Source organism: Equus caballus, chromosome 18 (assembly GCF_041296265.1).
Source record: "Equus caballus isolate H_3958 breed thoroughbred chromosome 18, TB-T2T, whole genome shotgun sequence".
NCBI lineage: Eukaryota > Metazoa > Chordata > Mammalia > Perissodactyla > Equidae > Equus > Equus caballus.
The window spans coordinates 25,765,676-25,787,459 of record NC_091701.1 but is presented as its reverse complement, the minus strand read 5'-3'; the positions used below and the strand labels follow the sequence as shown (position 1 = coordinate 25,787,459).

Sequence of the window (21,784 nt, the reverse complement as noted above, 5' to 3'; positions counted from 1 at the left end):
GATATGCCTCTGGTGGGAGTTGATGATAAAATGCCATCTGTAAAAGAATAGGTGGGAAGAGAATCAATGGTGAGAGGCTGACACTCTCCTCAATAGCACAACTGGGCATATGAGACCATGTTGAGATCTCTCATTAACAGGAGATGCAGTTGTTCCAAATTGAGGCTATAGTATTCACTGTAAGACACATGTTGGGTTGCTTAGAATATAATGAAGAGGAGAAATCCTTTAAATTATAGGTCTGACTTACATAAACATGTGATTCAATATTAACACACAAGCACGGACACTTTGGGTTAGAGGTCCTCATACTTCAGTGTACCTAAAGATTAGCTGAGGAGCTTTCTAAAATTCTGATTTTTTGACTCCAGCTCCAGAGATTCTAACCAGAACCAGGAATTGATTTTGTTTAATCCACAAACTAGGTGACTTTAATGCAGACAACCCCCAAATAACTTTAACTATTGATTTTGAGGCAGTGCAGATTTCCCTGATGCATGTGTTTTGGGGTATCCCCCCCTCAAAATTTTCCCCCTCTGCTTTTGAGGAGCTGAAGTAGGTTTAGATTGTTAATCGGGAAATTTTTTCGGAAAGGAAAAAAGTCTCTCAACATAATAAAATATTATAATATAAACAATATGTAATAATGATAATACAATGAGGTTGTCTATGTATACACAAGTGGATTTCTTACATGCCAACATGAAAGGTTTTGACTTAGAAACCTCAGAAAGTAGTTATGATGCTGAAAAAGGAAAAAAATCAAATCACATGTAAATTGCTGCCCAATTTGAATGACATAATATATACTAGATGCGTATGGTATGCTTTGAAGAAGTCACCTTAAGGTATATTTCCTTATTCTAAAAAATTAATTTTTCAAAATATTTCAACAACAAATTGAGTTAAGAACCTTCATCATATTATTTTTGCATCAATTTTATTGAGGTCTAATTTATATTGTCAGATTATTCTGAATACAAGAAATGGTGACCATTTTCTAGTCTTTGAATGTGAAAATTCATTTTAGAAGTTAACAAAAATAACAGGAAACTTGGGAAATAAAGTAGTCAGAAGTCAGTTGCTCAAAGACAAGCTAAGTGTATAAAGTAATGAAGTTAATGTATTTAAATGAAGCAAATCTAGTAAATTTTCACTTAGGAGAATTTCGAAAGAAAAGAGTCAAACCTTTACTGTTCATCCAGTGTATATGTCTACATAGTACAATATTCAAATACAAGAGCACTAGGAGGATTTTAAGGATGCTCTTAGCTGATACTTAATCTTCTTGAGAAGGAAAATCAGAACGAAAGCCTTGAAGTCATTTGCCCAGGAGAAAGCATCAGGATGGGTTTGGGACCCAGTGTCTTGACCTGTGACTTGCACAGCTTCCCTTTTTGCTTTCAGTTACACGAAGCTTTTGTGGGATGGGATGTATTAAACTCTTGAGTTTTAAATTTATATCAGTGTAAAAATCCGTTGAGTTCCCATATTTTATCCTTACTTAAACTAATGAATCATTCATGCAGGTGTTATCTAGACTTAAATTATAGATTGTCCCACTGAAAGAGCTATTTCAGGCACTGGTAGGAGGAAGGTAAGAGAAACACATTTAGCTCTATTTGTCACTGCAAGCAGCTGAAATAGACAAATATTTTTAAGGAGAAGATAAAATATGTATTCATAAGAAATCTTAGCATGTGGTCTGAGTGGGATGATATGCTGTGAGACGGAATGATACTTTGTCTATTCCAGGGTATAAATATTATTCAGTAATTTCAATTTACTTTTAAATTTGTCAAATAATAAATGTTGTTTCATGGTAGTAAATAAGAAAGGTGGGAGGTGGTGAGGTTAGAAATTGCAGAAATGGGTCAAGGAAAGAATGCAGGCTGCCAGAAATTTAGACGTCCTCTGGGAATGACTCCTCTTACTAAAATCAGTGCTTTTATTCTGTGAGTACTCAGGTTAGCTGTGGGGGTATTTCCAAGGTTTCACCGTTTTCATCAAAGAAGAAGCACTTACACTTTATTATATCAATTAAGCATATAATATGATTTTAAATGAATGAGATGTGAGTGAAGTAAAATGTGGATTTGGGCTTAGAATTTTGACCTTTAGTCTCTCCTGCACACAATTAATCAGTATCTTGCTGCTGTTGTCAGTAGCATCCTTTTCATTCTGTTTAAGATGGAGAACTTACATACATTTAGAAATATTTGTCCCGACCCCAAATCTCTCTGAATTATATGCTCTCTTTTCTTCACTCCCTCATTCTAAATTTATGGAGTCATAGAAGGTATTTGAAATCAAATTGTGTAGAATTCTCGAATATTTAGTTTAGACAGAAAGGATATTGTGCATGCATAGAAAATAATTGTATCAAAATATTTAAGACTTTGTTGAAAATAGTATCAGCTTAGTATAAAGAAGAGGATTCAAAACTGAACATGGATATGGCCCAAATCTCTTTGGGGAGGGGGAGAGCATATAATATATAGAGCAACTGAAAGAAAATAGCAGGTGTTCAGACTTTGCTCCACCAACTTATGTTTCTTCTTGTTTTAGAGTCCACAGATCTCACACTTGCCACTCATCTGTTACAAAACTAAAACATTAAATAAAATCAACCACTACAATTTGTCATCTTCAAATATCAGCATGTTAAAAAGAACTTTAAATATCTACAAATCAACTTCCATCTTCAAGTCAGAAGCAGAGGAACAAAAATTGCTGCTAGACATACATTTTTCTCTTTTCAGAGAAACAGAGTAGGAGGAGTAGAATGTTTCTTTTGGTAAATTTTATCCTTAAATGTTTTCCCCTGTAAGTTGTATTTGTGTTAGTTTTACGCTTTTTAGAACAAGAAAGAGTTTCTCTCACTTGAGTTAACTCAAGGACATATAGAAAAAAGAGAAATCAAATCTCATTTTTGCAGCTAGGCCTTATAGGTATCCAGGAGCAACTATAGAATTAGGTTTGATGGGAACAGAAGAACATCTAAACAGCCTGGTAAACTTGGAGAATAGAAAACAATTGGAGGGCAAAAGCATCATTCTGTATCTAGTACTAATATTAATGTTAGTAATAATAATAGCTAACTTATATTGATGACTTACTCTTGCAAGGTAGCAATAGTAGGTGCTTTATGTACATTATTCTATTTAGGCTTCACATAAATTCTATGTACCAGTTATTATTATTTTCTAATTCCCAGTTGGGGTATTGAAATGGATAAAGTTCAATAACTGGACCAAAGTAATGCAGCTGGCAAATGCCTGAGTCATGCTTTTCCCATTTACTAAAATCTACTCTTATTACAATTTTTTTCTTTTAATATTATGGCTTCTGTTCCAGTCACCCACTTTCAAAATCTCTTTTATTATTCTGATTACCGCTTACCTGCTACATCAAGAAAGAGTACTGGTTGAGTTTGGTTGTTCAAATTACTTACTGGGCAGAGTTTTTGTATTAGATCACTTCATTGGCTGCCTTGGGTCATGAGCCTATCCCTGGTCAAGTCAGCTATGACTAGAGCAAAGGGATTATGTCTCAATAGCATGGCAACATCTGATGGAGAATCCACTTAGAAAGAGCTGGAAGGTGGGAACTTCTTCAAAGGATGCCATGATTTTTGCAGGCATCCTGAGTCTTGGTCTCTTGAGAATATTAATTAATCTTTTCTCCAATATTTAGAGAAATATCCATTGCCCTGACATCTGTTCTCCACCTCTCTAGTTTCTACCTGTATTTTTTTTTATTTGAGTAAAATTTTACACTTAAGGTGAGCTCTCTAATATTTACTATACACTAGCTGCCCGTGAAGGAAATGAAATTTCTTTTGTTTAAACTTTTTACATTTTTGAATTTTTTAACTGAATTACAACACTGTTACCATTTTAATATTGAGAAAGGAATGTTTTTTCCTCAGTGACGTTTTTAAGAATAGTTCTTTTGTCATAATTAATTAAAACATTTATTGAAGAATGTCTAAGATACATAATGATAATTACATAATTGTGTATATAGTTCCAGATCAGAGAAATGATAAATATCCTTGGGAAACAACAGCATAAATGTGTACTATGAATAGGAGTTAATAAGGTAGATAATTAAAAACATAATGAGATACTGTGTTAATATACCTATTGTTAAGTTGCAGGAATTGAAATTCATTTAGTCTCCTTTGAATACACAACATAGTTTGTGAGGTTCAAAACTTTAACAGAAATATGAAATGGCAGGTACTTGTATATTTTTTATAAAGTACCTATTATCTAAATATTAACTTGGTCTTATGTCTAATTAGGTTTTTTAAAAATACATTTTAAAGTAGCTTAAACATTTATAGTACTTCAAAGAGGTTATTTAATCATAGTGGGAGATATTCACTTACGTAGAAGTCAGGACTTATTCATAGATTCTGTCAATTAAAGCACGGAATCCTTAAAATTTGCATGTTTCTCATGTTTGCTTACAATCTTACCCTCCCAATCATCTGCTAATAATCTCTTAAAATGTATATATCATGGGTATCACACATTCAGATTTTGTTTCATGAACACATCCATAGTGCTTGCTGACCTTTCTTCTATAGAACACAAATATTGTTATTCATCTAGATTGATCTTTGACAAGTCAATGGACTTTTCAAATTTACTTATCTCCTCCTCAAACAAAGAGAAGAGCATCCAATTCACAAGTAATCTCTTGATTTGGCTTATTTTAATGAAAAAATCCCTAATTTTTCTTTATGATAATAGGATGATTTTCATGACTTACCAAGCTCTGGGGGAAATATGCAAGTCAGAACATCGTGGATCCAAATCCTATAAATTAAAAGATTGAAGTGGCTAGATTTTTTGGCACACTGAGTTATATAAAACTGAAGAAGAAAATAGAAATCCTTCCTCGCTGGTTAGAAGATGATAGATAGCTTTGATGTTACTTTTGCACATATATATGTACTTTTGGAACATATCTTTAAAGATACATCAAGATATATGTCAAGATTATACATAAATATATGTAAAGATATATGAACATAAAGTACCTACATATAAATTATTTTTACTCAGTACCTACAGTGTGTATGAGTGTGTGTATATTTTTAAAGAAAGTATAATGAATATTGAAATGAATTCTGGCTTTAGAGTATGCCAAAATTTGCTGCGCCTCCTTCTCTGAATTAGATTACACTTTAAATGTATTACTTTTTGTAGTAGGAATTTCAAGGTATCAAGCGAAAGAAACACTTCTTTAATTACCCGTCAAATTTGATGCCCAGGTAATATCTGAATAGTGACTGGATAATGTTCCATCCTCTGTTGAAGGTGGTTGTCTTCCATTGTCAACTCTCTGGGATTCGCCAGGTAGCATTTCTCCTGTGTGAGTACATGTGCCTGCACAAAGATGGTACCTAGGCCTTACAATAGCCCTAAGGTGGAGGCTGGGCAGGCAGAACTGGGGCTGAGCTTCCCCCAAAGTATTTAAAGTCCCCCTCCCCCTCTTTTTAATAAAACACCATTTTAGAACACAGAAGGCGTTACCCATTGTAAAATTTATATTTAATCTTTTTTGGAAAATCCTGCTGGAGTTTTCACTGGGAACTTAAACTAAGAGTCTTTTCCTTAAAATTGGCCAGCCATATATATCAAAAGGGTAAGTGAGGAGGATTATTCAACAAAGTGAATCATTTAACAAGGAACTTAAAAAACGGAATTGTGGAATGGTGGATATAGTTCATTCTCCCCGCTGGCAGCTCTGGAGCTATCTTTCTGGAAAGGACCCTGCATCTTAAGAATATACCTTTAAAATGAGGTAACAACTTATCTAAAATCTGTTTCCTCAAAAACAAAAGATCATTTTTATATGGCAGGCACCAGGTTGTGCAGGCCTCATGGAATTTTTCCAAGTTCTCTCATCACCGGGTCACTTAAAATGAGCATGATTCTGAAAATGGTCAAAAATACGAAGACAATGTTTCAGGTCAAAAGAAATACACATTTGAAATGATACAATCTGGTGTACTGACAGATTAAAAGAAGATACTAACAAGTGTATGTTAGAGTGTGGGATAAAAGTAAGGTTGGGGTGTAAATTTTGACACTATATTTGGAGGGAAATTTGTCTAAGTGCATCAAAAGTTCTAAAAAATCAATTCTTTTGTGAAATCTCAGTTTTACTCATTAAGTAACTTTTTTTTTAAGTAAGACAAGTGATCAAAGATTACCTACAGAATTGTTTATTTCAATTTTTAATTTTACCTATTACCTATTTTTGGACATTAAGGTAGTTCCCAATTTTTAAAATTTTAAAAGAATATGGAAAATCAATATAATGGTCTATCATGTCCTTTTAGTAAAAGAAAGGAAATGTATAGAGCAGTATGTGGAAGACTTTAAGAAAACCCAACAATTTATATGTATATTTCCTATATAGAAAAGGCTCAGCAATGTTTAAAAACGCAATAGCAGTTAATATCTAAAGTGGTGAACTTCAGATTTGCTTCTTTTTCCTTTCTTATTATCCTCCATTTTCCTATATTTTAATTAAATATAACTTATACAATTAAAATATGACCAAAACTTGAACCACAGAAAACGTTAACACTCTAATACGTAGTCTAGTAACATGACTTAATATGTGTTTCATTAAAGTATACTTTTGCTCAGTAATTTCCTAATTGTGGGAAAAAAGAACAAGCATTGGTATAATGTAAGAATATGTGTGTATTTATATCTCTTCCTGAAAACATTATGAGACTTAATTTATATTCCTTTAGGCCCCCATGGCTACCTTTTCTAATTTCTTATTAACATTAAAATGTTACACTAGACCTTTTCTTTTGATAGAGTAATAATTACTTTCATGAGGATTCATTTAAATTCTCATGACATGTGTCTTCTGTGGAGAAGTACTTAATTATCTGTGTTACTTATAGTTATGTTTAGGAAACCCATTGAACTTTTATTCCTATTTCACAATTACCCAAGTAACACACACAAGCCTGGCTAAGACCTCTATCCTCTATCACATTAGCTAATAAAGACACTCTTCTCATTTGATAGTTTGGGGTTAGATACATGTCTACAAAAATGTAACCATTCTGTGAAAACCATTATCTCACCATCGTTTTTTCCCCTAAAGGATTTTCATACATTTTAAATATTTGTTTGATCATGGAAATAAAATAAAAGGAACTGGAAAGTTCATTTATTCCATGCCTTTGATTCTGGAGAATACTGGGGAAGGAAATTCTTGAAATTATTATAAAGGATGTGTGCCTACGGTGCTTCGAGCCTCCTTTTTTCTTAATATTCAATCCTTTCATTCGTCATGTATCTTCATGATTGTCCCCATCTCAATAAGTGCCTTCCTCTTATCTTTAATTTTCAAAGTTGTAAATAAATAATAGGCAAAGTTTCACTTCTTCCAGTGAAGATAGTTGCTACCTTTATAGATCTGAGACTCAAACAAATGGAATTTTAGGTATCACCAGGAAGTGGGAAATATTTGAGAAGGAAGCGTTGTGATCTTTTTTGGTAGAATAAGATCAGTGCAGTCTCAGTAGTTTAAAATAGGGTGAAGACTCACTGTTTATATGATTTCCAAGTAGGTCTCTTCAGTGCAACATCTGTAGCACATGTGCTTATGTGTCTGGGATGTTTTGGGCTGTTACAGTGACTAAAGGCACTGCTCACATTTAATGCCTAGAGGTCAGTGGTGCGAAATATACTCCCGATGCAAAAATGGTTGCTCTCAAATTGCCAATAATCCCAAAATTGAGAAAAACTCCTTCAGTGGTTATGAGAGCAGGATTTGTGTCAGTCAGATGAGTATTTGTGTCCTGATCTTGCTACTTCTTAGTTGGGTGAACTTGAGAAAGTCATTTAACTTTCTAAATGGTCTCATATCTGATTTGTAAGATGAAAATAACAGATTTTTGTATTAAATGAAATACAGAAATTGTTTAATTTAGAGTGTAGCACACAGTGAACATTCAATAACTATTAGCATTTATAATATTATTTTACTATCTCCTACCAAAAAAAGTCTTTTCAAAATCTCCTAACTTAAGATAACAAAGAGTAAGAAGTCTTACTGAATGGTTACAAAGAGCATATTAAAAATTGACTATGTTCAATACACTGTGTATATTCAACCTATCTTACAACCAGTTTTAGACACACAAACCTCAGCTATATGAATTCTTTGGAATCCCATTAATATGCCATGTTTTCCCTATGTGATATTCCTTTTGTTTGGAATGCCATCCTCCACCTAGTCAGCTTTACAACCTCTCATTCTTTTATTAAAACAATTAAAAAATGCCATTTTTGGGAAGCTTCCCCTATACCCTGTATTGGTTTCTTCTCATTGGTAGTGAAATTACTTAACATACTGTGGCTAAGAATAACAATATTTATTTATTGCATAATGTAACAAAACGTCTAGAGATTGGTGGGAGGGGTGTAGAGACACCTCAGGGTAGCCCAGCAATATCATCCAAAACCCAGATGCTGAGCATCATTCCACTCTGCCATACTCACTGTGTTGGCCTCCATCCTTAGGCTTATTTATCCTCCTGCTTTCAAGATGACTGTGGCTGCTCCAGATTTCAAATGCTCACAAACTGAAGCAATGCAAGAGAGCTCCTGCTCTCAAGTCTCTTTTTAGTAGAAAGAAAAACATTTCCCAAGAGAATGCTAGCAGACACTAAACCTCAATTGTCATTAGTCAAAGTTGGGACACAGTCCACGCTCCAGCTGCAAGAGAGACTGGGAAAGCAAGCATATGGCCTTTTCTGCCTCAATAGTGAGAAGTGGTGGGGTTTTCCAGAATGGTAAAAAAGCTGTTGGGCAGGCAACTAAAAATATTCTGCATGCTCTCTCCTCGTATCACCTGCCAAGCCCACTGTCCCCGGCATGAGTTGCTCCATTTTCAGTGCTCCTCATTCACTCCAGATACACCTATATCAGCACCTACTTCACATTATTGTAAATATTTATATTTTTACCTCCCCCTCAGCAACTTGTGGGTAGAAATCCTGTTGTCTAAAGCATTATATTCTCAATGCCTATTTTGGTTAACAGTAAATGAGTATTAATTATGTGAACAAGTTTAAATTCTTTTAAAATAGGGACCCAGAAATTAAGATTGAAAAATTATGATTGGTTTTCAAATCAAAATAGGAACTTGAGATAAGGAAAGTTGTAGTCTTTGAACAGCCCTTAATGGTTAAAACACAGCATAACGGGTAGGAGATATTGCATCATTCCTGAAAGAGCCAAAGCCTCACCATCTGCTTCATATCTCACTAAGTCTAGAGATGAGAAAAAAGATGTGAATTTTGGTACCCCCTGGGAGATTGGATGAGGATCATACACGATTTAGAGAACAGAACTTGCAAGGAAATGCCAATGCTTTAGGTTTTTCCTTTTACATTTACGAAGGAGACCTGTCAAAATTTTCCCCTTCCTTAACAATGTGGTGTATGAAATACCTCTGCAGATTCATTTCAGTGGGCCTTTAAGAAAGGGCAGGTAAAAAGGATATAGAGCTTCTACTGAAATTTCAGAAAAGAACACAGAACTGTAAAGCATTAGTCCAATGATAATAAAAACTCACGTTAACGATATTGAATGTAACAGTTTTATTCCACTGAAAAATATATCCTTTGTTGCTCGCTAAATAAAGGACAAGGTTTTTACTCTGGTACTTTTTGTTTTTTTCTTGGTAAAGAAGCAATTCCTAACAGGTCTATGCTGAGTGCTTTACAATTTTCCATATCGCTGCCTGAAAACACAAGGAGCCTAGCAATGTTAAGTGATCAACGAGAAAAGCCCGACTTTCTCCTTGAAAATTAAATGTCAAATTGGATTTGAAATGTTTACAGAGATACTTTTCATTTGTTCATTATGATAGAAATGATAAATGAGCAAAGCTTTTTCTAGGGGTAATGTACTTCTTTAAATTTTCAATTTTGACTTGGTTTTATGTAAGATGTTTTTGTGAGTATGAATTGCCAAAAACACTTGGTGCTTAATAAGGCATAGAATGTTTGCAAATTTGGTAGCCCACAGAAAGCGTAAAGATATACAATTAATTACAATTTTCTCATAATAGAAAGATAGCACATTTTTGCACTTTCTCACTTCCTGAGAATAAAAACATGCACACACACACACTCCCTAATTCATATACTTCCCAGTCAGCAATGTCATTTATTTGAGTGTTTTTCATAAAATCCTCTCATGTGCTTCTGGTCATGTTGCTGGCCTTCGTCCACTGCAGACATATTTTGATTGTCATTTGACATCAAGGAGAAGAAAAGGTGTTTTATTTAGAAGTAGATAGTGTTGAAACTAACAGAAAACAGCTTAGGAGGAAAAGGGCTTTGAATTAGTGGTAAAATGGCTTGCAGCTTGTTTCTCTTCTACTCACTCAATCAAACTTACCTAAGTGATGCCTGGGCTGTGGGATGAAATGAGACTGGTATTCGTTTCCTATTGTTGTTGTAATAAATTACCACAAACTTAGTGGCTTAAAGCAACACAAGTATATTATTTTACAGTTCTGGAGGTCAGAAGTCTAAAGAGTGTCCACAGGACTGAGTTGCTTTGGTGGCTCTAGGTGAGAATCCATTTCTTTGCCTTTTCCAGCTTCTAGAGGCTACCCACATTCCTTGGCTTGAGGTCCCTTCCTCAGATCACTCCAACTTCTGTGGTCACACCTTCTTCTCTCCCCTCTGACTTCCCTCTTCAAAGAAACCTTGTGATTACATTGGGCTCACCTGGATAGTCTAGGATAGTCTCCTCACTTCAAGATGCTTAGTCACATCTGCCCAATCCCTTTTACTAAGTAAGGTGACATATTCACAATGGTCTAGGAATTAGGACGTGGACGTCTCTGGGGTACCATTATTCAGCCCACCACAGGGCTCTTATTCAAGCATTTGATTAGTCTCACAAAATCAGTCTTAGCTTCAGGGATAACAGAGCTCTAGGCAGAGTTGTATGCTAATTTTAAAATACAAAAACATGTGTACATATTGTGTGAGTGTGTTTGCACATATGTCTGTAGTTAAAGTTTCTAAATCACCAATAATGACTCAGCATGACAATGGGAATTATTAGTTAAAAATCATATTACCACTGAAATGTGGATATGCTTCATTACTAATTGCCCTCTAATTCAAGCCTGGGCAGATTTTTAAGGATAGATTTAACCTAGATAAATAACAGCATGATTTATAACTTTTTTGTGTATAATAGGGGTTATTTTTCACTCAACCATAAATTTTGAAAAGATATATTTTTTTGGCAAAGTGAAATGGCCAGGTTTGACCTGGGATTTTTGGTGAGGAAGATTGGCCCTGAGCTAACATCTGTGCCAATCTTCCTCTATTTCATATGTGGCACACTGCCACAGTGTGGCTTAATGAGTGGTACATAGGTCTGCACCCAGGATCCAAACCCTTCAGCCCCAGGCTGCTGAAGTGGAGTGTGCCAACTTAACCGTTATGCCACCGGGCTGGCCCCAGGTTTGACCATTATTGACCTACTTCCCCCCATTCCAATCTCCCAAAGCATGTATAATCTGAATATATTGTTTTTATTCTTATTAAACATGAACTTAAAATGGTGAGTTACACCATTTTATCTTACACTTAGAACAATGATATTCCTAAAGGAATTAGCTTTTTTAAAAAAACTATCACTAATATATTTGGCTAAGTTACCATTGTACAACCAGCTATTGTAAAAGTGTAATTTTCAGCATAGTCTTTAAGAGACTCTGGAGGATAACACTGAATCTCTATCAAGTTTGGTTTGTAGTTTCCATGGATGCTTTAATTTTATGTGGTATAATCTTTACTATTCAGGGTATTTTATCTTAACCATGGGAGAATTTAGTTTTATTTTTGGGATTAACTAAATAAAGCTATGTATGATTCTGATAATAAAACACAAAACATTAGTATTAGCTTGGTTTTTCTTTTCCCACTCTTTCAAAAAATAAGGCATATAATTCTTTTCAGAAAATTTGATTTTTTTTCCACTGAGATCACCTTGTTAAGGCAAATATGAAGTCTAAGACAGAACCCTCTGCCCTCCAGGGGCTCATCACCCAACAGCTACAATATATAGGGCAAAATACAGTAGGAGTTTTGTGGTGGTTTGAGTGGAGTGTTATGGAACCAGTAATGGAGGAAGAAAATGTTCAATTAACATTTCAATTAAATGTTTCAATTAAAAGTTTCAATTAAAGGAGGTAAAGAGTCATTGGACTTCAGAGAAGGACTAAAATTTTGTTATGTGGGAAAGGGCATTGGAAGCAAAGGAATGAACAGTAAAAACACATAAAATGATACATTTAGGGAAAGTAAATAGAACAGTATGAAAAGCTAAAAGTATAGACTGCATGTTAAAAGGATAATAGAAGAAAACATTGGAGAAGAAGTACTTTAACCATATTATAAAAAACAGCTTAAATGGAATTCTGAGGAATTTATTCTCCATCTACATTTGCACATTTTTCTGGAGTATGTAAATATAAAGGAAAAAAATTTAAGGTACTTCCTGATACTGATAACTAACATTGTTCCTTTAATTTTATATGAGCTTTATCAAAATTTGAAGTCGAATTAGTAATATATTTTTAAATATTTTTGTAGAGACCTACAAAAATTCTCTTCTCCTGGTAATAAATTCATTTCCTGTTATATGAGAAGAAAGGAAATATAACCATGTCTCTCTTTTAGTAATTATGAATGCTGTATTGTAAGCCATTCTGTTTATGTTAGCAATGACATAGAGATATAATACATAAATATTGTAGAGGTTAACCAAGTTCTAAAAACCTAAGTCCCGGCATTTTCCCATTGCTTAGCTTGTGCAAGAGTTGTACTTGTTCTTTAACTCAGCTAGGATCAATATTGGACTCTTCAGGAATTTAGCTGTTGAATGGCGATTGGTCCTTGTTTGCCTTTAATTTATAATTAGCTACTGGATTTCATCATTTGTATTTCCCTTAAATGTCCCTATAGTGTCCTGTTATGCATTCAGTAGGCAGACAAGGTGTTGGTAAACTAACTTTCACATTAGTATTTGAATACCAAAGTCAACTTCTAAGGGAAACGCATACCATTCTTATAAATTAATTATGATGAAATAACTCAAGAAGCTGGAGGCTACATAGTTATTCAAGAACCCTATTGATAGATATTAGTTTTACTGTTTGATTTTGATAGTTCCTGTTTTTTGTAAAGATCAAAATTAGCAGTTCATTGTGATATTAAAATGAGAAAATATAAATTAGCTAGTCTGTGGCAACTCAAGTACATAAGTCTTTCAGCTAAGACTATCTGTAACCAACTTCCACAAATATCATTATCAATTTTTATTAAAACGAGTAATTTAATGTTTTCATATAAGTGTAACAGGATTATCATACTAAGCTTTTCTCATGCCAGGATGAATTCAAACTCAGTCAACTCTATAGGCTATGGTTGTCCTAATCTTTTCATGTCTTTTGATTGCAAGAGTCTGTTATTATAAAGAGATAGACATGGTACTGGCTTTGATCTTCTTCCTTAGGGATGTAAGCAAAACTGCCTGCACATTCTCATAAGCTTCTTGTTTTAATTACAGTGTATAACATTACGTTTCATACAATAGGAAGACATTTAAAATAAGATTAGTTTGACTATCTCAGAAGTGTGGCATGAAGCATTAAATTGGATAAATGGGAAATACACATACACACAACATATTTAGCTTCTGATTCAAGGAACTCACTCCAATGGATATATTTTAAAATAGTCACCTTGAAATACTCAAAATTTATTCATTTGAATCCTATAATCATTGCTTTTAAAAACTGACCTTGAAATGGAATATTTAGTTGAAAAATAAATGGGTGGGTTGGAGCAAGCTATTCTTAACTGCTATTTCCTAGAGGGATAATATAAAACTGTCCTCAAAATTGCGAAAATGCATATTGTCTTTAAAGGTTGGAGGTTGCTTAGCAAACTGGTAACACAGGCTCATTAAGTACTGAGGGTGGGTGGTTTGCATATTTTCCTAAGAGATTTTCTTTGGGGATTTTCCCAAGGGATTATTCTGTATCTATGGCTCAGTGTAGGTGACCATTTGGATGTTAATACAAAACAAAATGAGCAACATTCATTTGTCAAATATATAGTTTTCCATCTTGCCTGATCCTCCTTGCTGTTAGAAAGAAATCCTTTTACAAATTCCTAGCTGATTTCTTTTCCAGTTCTCCACAGCAGTTATTCTAAAGCTTTACCACTCTTTCCAATTCCACCTTCCTCAAATTTCAAAAAATAATCTTGTTTTTCAGTTCTTTGAAAAAACACAACCAGGTTGGAATACCTTAAATTTCTTCTCCACCAGCTAATAATTTATCTCTTTCGTTTTTCTATCATTTCTTCCTGAAGGCAAGTGCTCCTACTACTGTTTAGGTTCCTATTCCACCCCTTCCAATTCTTGGGAAACTCCTGCAGTTTCATATCCTTCTTGCACCTGCAGTCTCTTTTCCTTCTGTGACACCTTTCCCTAAGCCTACAAACCCACTCCATCTTTTCAGAACTCATCATACTTGAACTTTATAGCTAGTGACCCCCTTCCCCAATCCAGTTCTTGAAATTTTGCCTGGTCTTATTAAATCCGTTTTCCCCTTGCCCTTCTCCACTTGTATCACTGGCTGAACTTTCTGTCTCCTGTGTCTCCTTGCCTGACTTACTGTTACCTCTTTGCCTTTCTCCTCCCTCCTCATCCACTTCAATTTAATTTCATCTACATCTATTGCTTTGGTTTTTCACTTTCTTCTTGCAGCACCAGTTCTGTTCTGTGTTTCCAGTTTTGATAGTTCTCCTGAATTTCAAACTTAGATGGATGACTGCCTATTGCATATTTATTTTTGGATGCCCCCAAGCACCTGATACTCAGAATATTCCAAAAACAGTTGAAAAGTCATAAATCTGAAGTCAGAGATCTGAATTTAGGATTCTGACATTTAATGACATGGTGAGTAAGATATTTGACTTCAATTTCTTCATCCGTCTTGAAAGTTCATTCTGCCAACAAATGCATCCACACAACCATCCCCTCTCACCTACGTTGTTGCAATAGCATGGCAGCTGGTCTCCCTGCTTCCCCTTTTTCTTCACTGCAGCCTATTTTTAACACAGTAGCCAGAGGCATCCTTTAAAAAAGTGAGTTAGATTGTTTCTCTCTACTCAGAACCTTCCAATGACTTCTCATTTTGACTTTTAGTAAAACCTAAGGGCTTCGTCTGCCACCTTCAACCCATATTCCCTGATTCTCTGACCTCAACTCTCCCTTCTTTCTCTTTTTCTCCAGCCACTCTGAACTCTTTTCTGTTTCTTAAATTTGCTGAGCCCCCTCCTGCCTCGAGTCCTTAGTATATGACCTTTAGCACATGACCTTTTATTCTACTAGATGTCACTCTCACCTTCTATAAGCTTTTATTCAAATATCACTTTGTCAGTGACATTCTCTGACCACCTTATTTAAAATTGTACCTCTATCCCCCTCAGTCTCCAACTCTTAATTCCCTTCTCCCCATAGGTTTTATCTTTTAATATACTATATAATTAACTCATTTATTTTATTTTTGCTTCTTTTCTCCTACTATAATGTAAGCTCCATGATGGCAGGGATTTCTGCTTTTTTTTCCCCATCATTGTATCCCCAGTGCTTAGAACATAGAAGAACCCAGTTTGTATCTGTTGAATAAATAAATGAATGAACAAATTTAGATATGGAATGTGGAAGGGATTTTTGAGCTAAGAAGCACTATAAAAATACTAGTTATTCCCACTATTATTATTCCAGTGCCCCAATGACTAGACTCACCTGCATGTTTACACACACACACACACACAATATCTTTTTTTCTTAATGTATGTTATGTCCTATCTTGGTTTTGAGACACCATACAATGAGTTTCTGAGGCTATTCACATAGATACATATTTAAGCCTTTCAACCATTTAGTTACCAGTTCCAAACTCTTACATTACATTACTTGGAGCAAAGTCTTCATTTCATTCCCCACTACTTTAGTTCAATCATCTTGAACTTTTCTCTGCTGCAGTAGTCTCCTACCAGATGACTTTGTAGTGTATTTTATCATTAATAACATTTCTTAAGTACTATTTCATGGCTTCAGATTATCTACAAGATACTTCCTATGGTAATCAAGGTCCTTTGTTACCTACCTGGACTTACATTTTTGAGATGCTATTTTCCAACACCATAAATGGTTCTTTGTGGTCCACTTTATTATTTTATCCTTTCAACAAATTCTTATTGATTATTTACTGAGTCAGACACTATGCAATGGCATTTATCAAGGCACTATCTCTTTTCCCCTCTCCTCATAGCAATTTGTTATAGTTTGGGAGGAAAGAAGAAAGAGAAAAACTTAGCATCTCAAGATCATAGATCAAATGCAGAGTAGCTAGAGGTACAATGAAGATCTATTCTGATTTTTCTGAAATAGACTTGGTTTATACCTCTTGCCCAGTATCATTACTAATAAGCCTTCCTTCACCCTCAGAACTCTCCCAGTTTGGTAACAAATTATATTGTCTCTTTGTCTATAAGCAAAATAATTTGAACTTTATCTCATGCTCTTTCCATACATTAACAAGAAAGTTATGTGATAGTCCAAAGCAAAATTTAAGTTCCCGTCCTCCAGCACTGGAACATACTTATAAATATCACACTTACTGTTTGGCAGAGAAAACCCAGGTCTTGTAACCTGAATTTTATTTCAATTTTAGTAGAAAACTTTTTTTTTTTGTCTCAAATGTGTTTTAATAATTACTTCCTTAGCAATTTTGTTACTCTCTTCCTTATCTGGAATGTCCTATATTTACTTTCTATTTATCCCAATCCTACCCATCTTTAAAATAATGCTCATCATCCACAAACTATTCTTCGTGTTTGTCTCCACCTGTTTCTACCTGTGGTGTCTCCTCTTAGGAGCTATTTTCTATATCATTTACTTAACAACTTTTTGTATACAAAGTGTTTTTTTCCCCTGGATCTGTTGGCACAAGTAAGTAGTCTGCCGGACCCTTGAAGACAAAGACAGTGACTTTGAATCTATAGCAGCAAGTGTAGGGCTAAAAACAGAGTATGCTCAAGCAACTTAATGTAAAAAACAACAATTGTGATAGCAGTGGTAATGAGTGTGATATTGATGGTGAATTCATTGGAACATATAGTAAGATTAACATAAAATAATATGAATTTTCGGGAAATATCTATAGTTTGAGACTGGAAGAAATTGACTATATATCCATATCTATAGATTAAAGATGTGTGTGTGTGTGTGTGTGTCTGTAATGTATATTTATTGAAAGTTATGTTGTTGTTGGGCGAAAGAGGTTGAGGGAGAGAAAGGAAAGATATACCAATTTTTATCAAAACATTGAGTGGAAGATACACCATCATTTTGTATATTGCTAAGGAAAAAAATCCCAATTAAGCTATGATCTAACACTTTCATATCACTTAGAATTTTCATTTGGTATATGTTTTTTTGGTATAATTTGGTATATATCCTCTTTACTGATGGATTTTCTTTTATCTTGAATCATTCCTTATATACACAACAAAAGTTTAAGTGATATCACAGGACTAAGATATTCCTAACACTGCTTTGCATTCAGAAGTCGTCAATTGTAAAAAACATTTCTATTTCAGACATGTTAAAATACAAAAAAGAAATATTTTGTTGAATGGATTCATAAGGTATAAGTAAGTATATTGCGAAAACCAGCATCCAACATCTGATGAGTTTACTAGGACTTGAGGAAAGGCAACAGATCCTAAATATTCTGAAATGATGGGAAGAAAATAGTGGACTTTTTGGATACCACCAACTGTAGAAACTTGAGTTAGAAGAAGATTTATGGAAATTTACTACCACTTTTGCTGTCTAGCAGCAGAAACTGTCACCTGGGAAGTCATAGCAAAAAAATAGAAGGAAATATTATGATAGTGGGTGTCTAATTGATGTAGAGACATGAAGCCCCAGTATCAGGATAGATGGTTAAGAACTGAATACTCAGATATGGAGTTTAAGTCCAATATTTAACTTTTATTACTGATTTTTCTTTCTCTTGGAGCAGAGGAGGAAACTAAAATTTCTATGCTCAGGAACTTCTGCTTTGGATCAACATCTTCTATAAAACCCTCTTGCTGTGATATCTATATACCTTATCCCATATGACATAGCCTCTAGTCACACACACAAACAGAATTCTTAAGCATTTCCAGAATGGATTGCGTAAGACCACAACAAAGTCAAGTCTATCAAAATTGTATGTTTGAACTGAGTGGCTAAAATTCAGAAAAATAATTGGTTTAGTTTTGCTGCTGAACAGAAAATGTGGATCACATTCATATACCTTTTATGTATTGCTTTCTCACATTTCATCTTTGTACTGCTCTTTTGTTCATGTTCAGATCATTCATATTTTATTTCGAAACATTTTCATTTTCAGATCAGCAGTTGTGTGATCCTGGTGAATTTCTTTGCCACGATCATGTGACTTGTGTCTCCCAGAGCTGGCTGTGTGATGGGGACCCTGACTGCCCTGATGATTCAGACGAGTCTTTAGATACCTGTGAGTAGAAAGGTTCTCATGCCATTTGGATTTACCTTACATGTGAAACGAAATGTCAGTTGTTTTCACAGATGACTGGTGTTCTAGTGGATCCTTTTTTTCCCCAAATAGGCAAAGAAACTTGAAACTTTTTTTGTGTTCCTTTAAAATGACTACGTGAATGAGAGCATAAAATTCAGTTTTGTTGTATGAATTAACTTATGAAGGGAAGAAAATGCAAGGTCAATTATTTTAACGTGATTGTGTTACTACTAGAAAAAAATGACTTGAAGAGAAAAAAATATCCTTTAAACAACATTAAAAGGGAATAAGACTCTCTCTGATAATTTATTGCACATATTTACGTATTTTGAGACAGAGAGGCATAGAAAGGAATAGTAATCAAGCTTTAGTTCCCATATTACTTCCATTAATATCCTAGGGCATTACACAAATTATTGAACGTGTTTTCTTTTGAAACCATATTTATCCATCCATGCAGAGAGGATCTTCACCTTTTATAGTATCAGATTAAGAAGCCATTGGTACACATGGATCCTAATTGTAACCATACCACTGTATCTAACTTGGAGTCCACAGAGGGCTTTGCCTACATGAAAAATGCCACTAAAACAAAATTAGAAATAATAATAGGACCACAGATAAATCTGCTGCACTTTTTTTTAAATAGCCACTATCACAAGGAGTGTGAACAATCCCCTAAATTTTGATATTGATATTTCTAGAACTTCTACTGTCGGTCTGTGCTCCCCATGCAAGCAGGTCAGCCAGCTTATCAATATCATCCTCACAGCAGCTATGTAGATCTGTGAGGTCAAAGTGGAAAAAAAAAAATCCATCATCCTTATTGCCTGATATTGTAGAGATAACAATTGTTGGTTCCATTTTCCATTTTTATCTATTTGTTTACAAATCTCGCAGACAGGACCATATAAATTTTGATGAAAATCTTGCCGTTAGAAAGTAGAGACAATGCTTGTTCATTTTCTTTATGTTTGCTAGTGTTTCTAAAGTTTCTCAGCATATGGGTACTTGATATTTGCACTAATTGCTTCTCTTTATTTTGAGCAGCCCACTCCTTCCATAGGAAGGGGTCGTAGTTGTTAACTACATTTGCAATTTTCAGAAATTTCACCAGTTTACTTCTGAAAACCTTTAGTAGACTCCCTATAGCATAGAAAAGGTTCTAGGCATGATAAGATTTTACAAAATAGATTAATAGGAAAAAACTCTATGGATAATAAAATTTGTTAAGTCTGTACAATGGAATATTTCTTGGCAATAAAAAAGAATGAAGAACTCATACATGCTATGTGGATAAACCTTGGAAACATTGTGCTAAGGAAAAGAAGCTAGTCACAAAAGACCACATATTTTATGATTTCATTCATATGAAAAATCTCAAATAGGCAAATCCATAGAGATAGAAAGTAGATGAGTGATGAGCAGTGCCTGGTGGTGTGGAAGGCAATGAGGAATGACTGCCAAAGAGTATGGGGTCTCTTCTGAGGGTGATGAAAATGTTCTAAAACTAGTTTACATTGAAGCTTGCACAATTTTACTAATATGTTTAAAAACATCAAATTGTACATGTTAAATGGGTGAATTGTATGGTATTGAGTTATATCTTAGTAAAGTTGTTTAAAAATGGAAAATAATCTCAATATTATGCCTATGGGTGCATAATAACGTGAAAAGACAAGAATAATAAATCTTCTGGCCATGAAATATATAAGCAGTGGGACCATATTTCAAATAGATAAGTAGTGGGACTTAACTGTTTCTAAGCTTTAGCTGTCCCCTATCTAAGTGCCATCTTGGAATTCTCTCCTCACTATTGGAAGGAGATATTCCCATAACATAATGAGAATAAAAAGTTAAATTTTTGAGTTTTGCTACTGGAGTCTTGCATCTCTGCCCTGATCCTCCCATTGATTTCTTGAAGGGAAAAATGACTGAGGCATCAGATAGATTTGGACGATCCATATGCAGGAAGGCCAAGTTGACAGAGAAATGCTGTGGAACTGTATATCTGGCACAGTGGAAAAGCCATTGAGAAGTAAAGGCTGGATAGCCTATCTAGGCAGGAATTCCTTTCCTGCTGGTGAAGAACAATGATATTCCCTTTGTGCTCAAGAGGGAGCTCAGTAGGAGAATCAGACTGGAGATGATCTGTGGTACAGAGGAAGAGCAAAGCCCTGTCTGGTCAAAACTAAAGCCCAGAAAGGAAAGACACCTCGCAGTGAACGCCAAAGTGGGTGGATTACAAATATTTCGCTCTCCCTCCCATGCCCACTCCATGCTTGAGGAACATGGCTGATGCCCTGCAGGGGATGCCCACACCTCTGTTTGCCAGCCAGCATCCACTTTGATTGATTGATCGTCTACTCTTAATGGTCAGTGTCTCCACCACAATGTTGTTAAATATTTTGAATATCCATCTTGCCCAGAAGGTAGACATCACTTTGGGTATGGGGAAGAAGGTAGGTCCTTCAACTCACAGAGACTATGGGTCTTAGCAAACTGATGCCTCAAATTAGCAATTACATGAGGGTTAATTAAAAATAGGGATAGATTTTCTGCTTACTTAGTTTTTAAAATGAAATTCATACCTGCTCAAGATATTTTTGGCAGTTGTTAAGTACATAGTTATTTTCCTCCTCAATAAAATTTGATTAATTCAATTTAAAAATCTTTCTTCATTTTGCCCATTCTTATTCTATCATTGAACATCAAAATTGCTGAATATCCTTAAAGGCCACACTAAAACTATTCTTATGTCAATGTAGCCACATAACAAAGACAAAGAAATAACTATTTTTCTAACTAGGTGTTTAATCTGAGCAGCATATTTTGATCTACATTTAAGTAGTCTGTTTCAGATAAATGGTTTCAGTTGGTACTAATTGAAATCTGAACAAGCGTAGAAAAAACCCTTTATGAAAAATATCAGACTTTTCTCAAATTTAAGTTTCTCAATCCAGATGTTCACAATTACCATTTTCCCTAATCATAGTGCTTTGTAATGTGTTGTTTTACGACATTCATATGCAGTCATCACTGATCTACATAAAATAATTGCATAATTTTATAA

The 21,784-nt window shown here is 34.6% G+C and overlaps 1 protein-coding gene across 3 annotated transcripts in view; it reads left to right on the top strand.

Annotated features, from left to right (window-relative positions):
• Positions 1-21,784, top strand: part of LRP1B (LDL receptor related protein 1B) — a 1,824,397-nt gene that overhangs the window by 297,569 nt on the left and 1,505,044 nt on the right. For all 3 annotated transcript variants that reach the window (XM_070241833.1, XM_023622537.2, XM_023622536.2), the window contains one exon: positions 18,568-18,690. In XM_070241833.1, the coding sequence (XP_070097934.1) occupies positions 18,568-18,690 (123 nt within the window). The remainder of the gene's footprint in view (positions 1-18,567; positions 18,691-21,784) is intronic.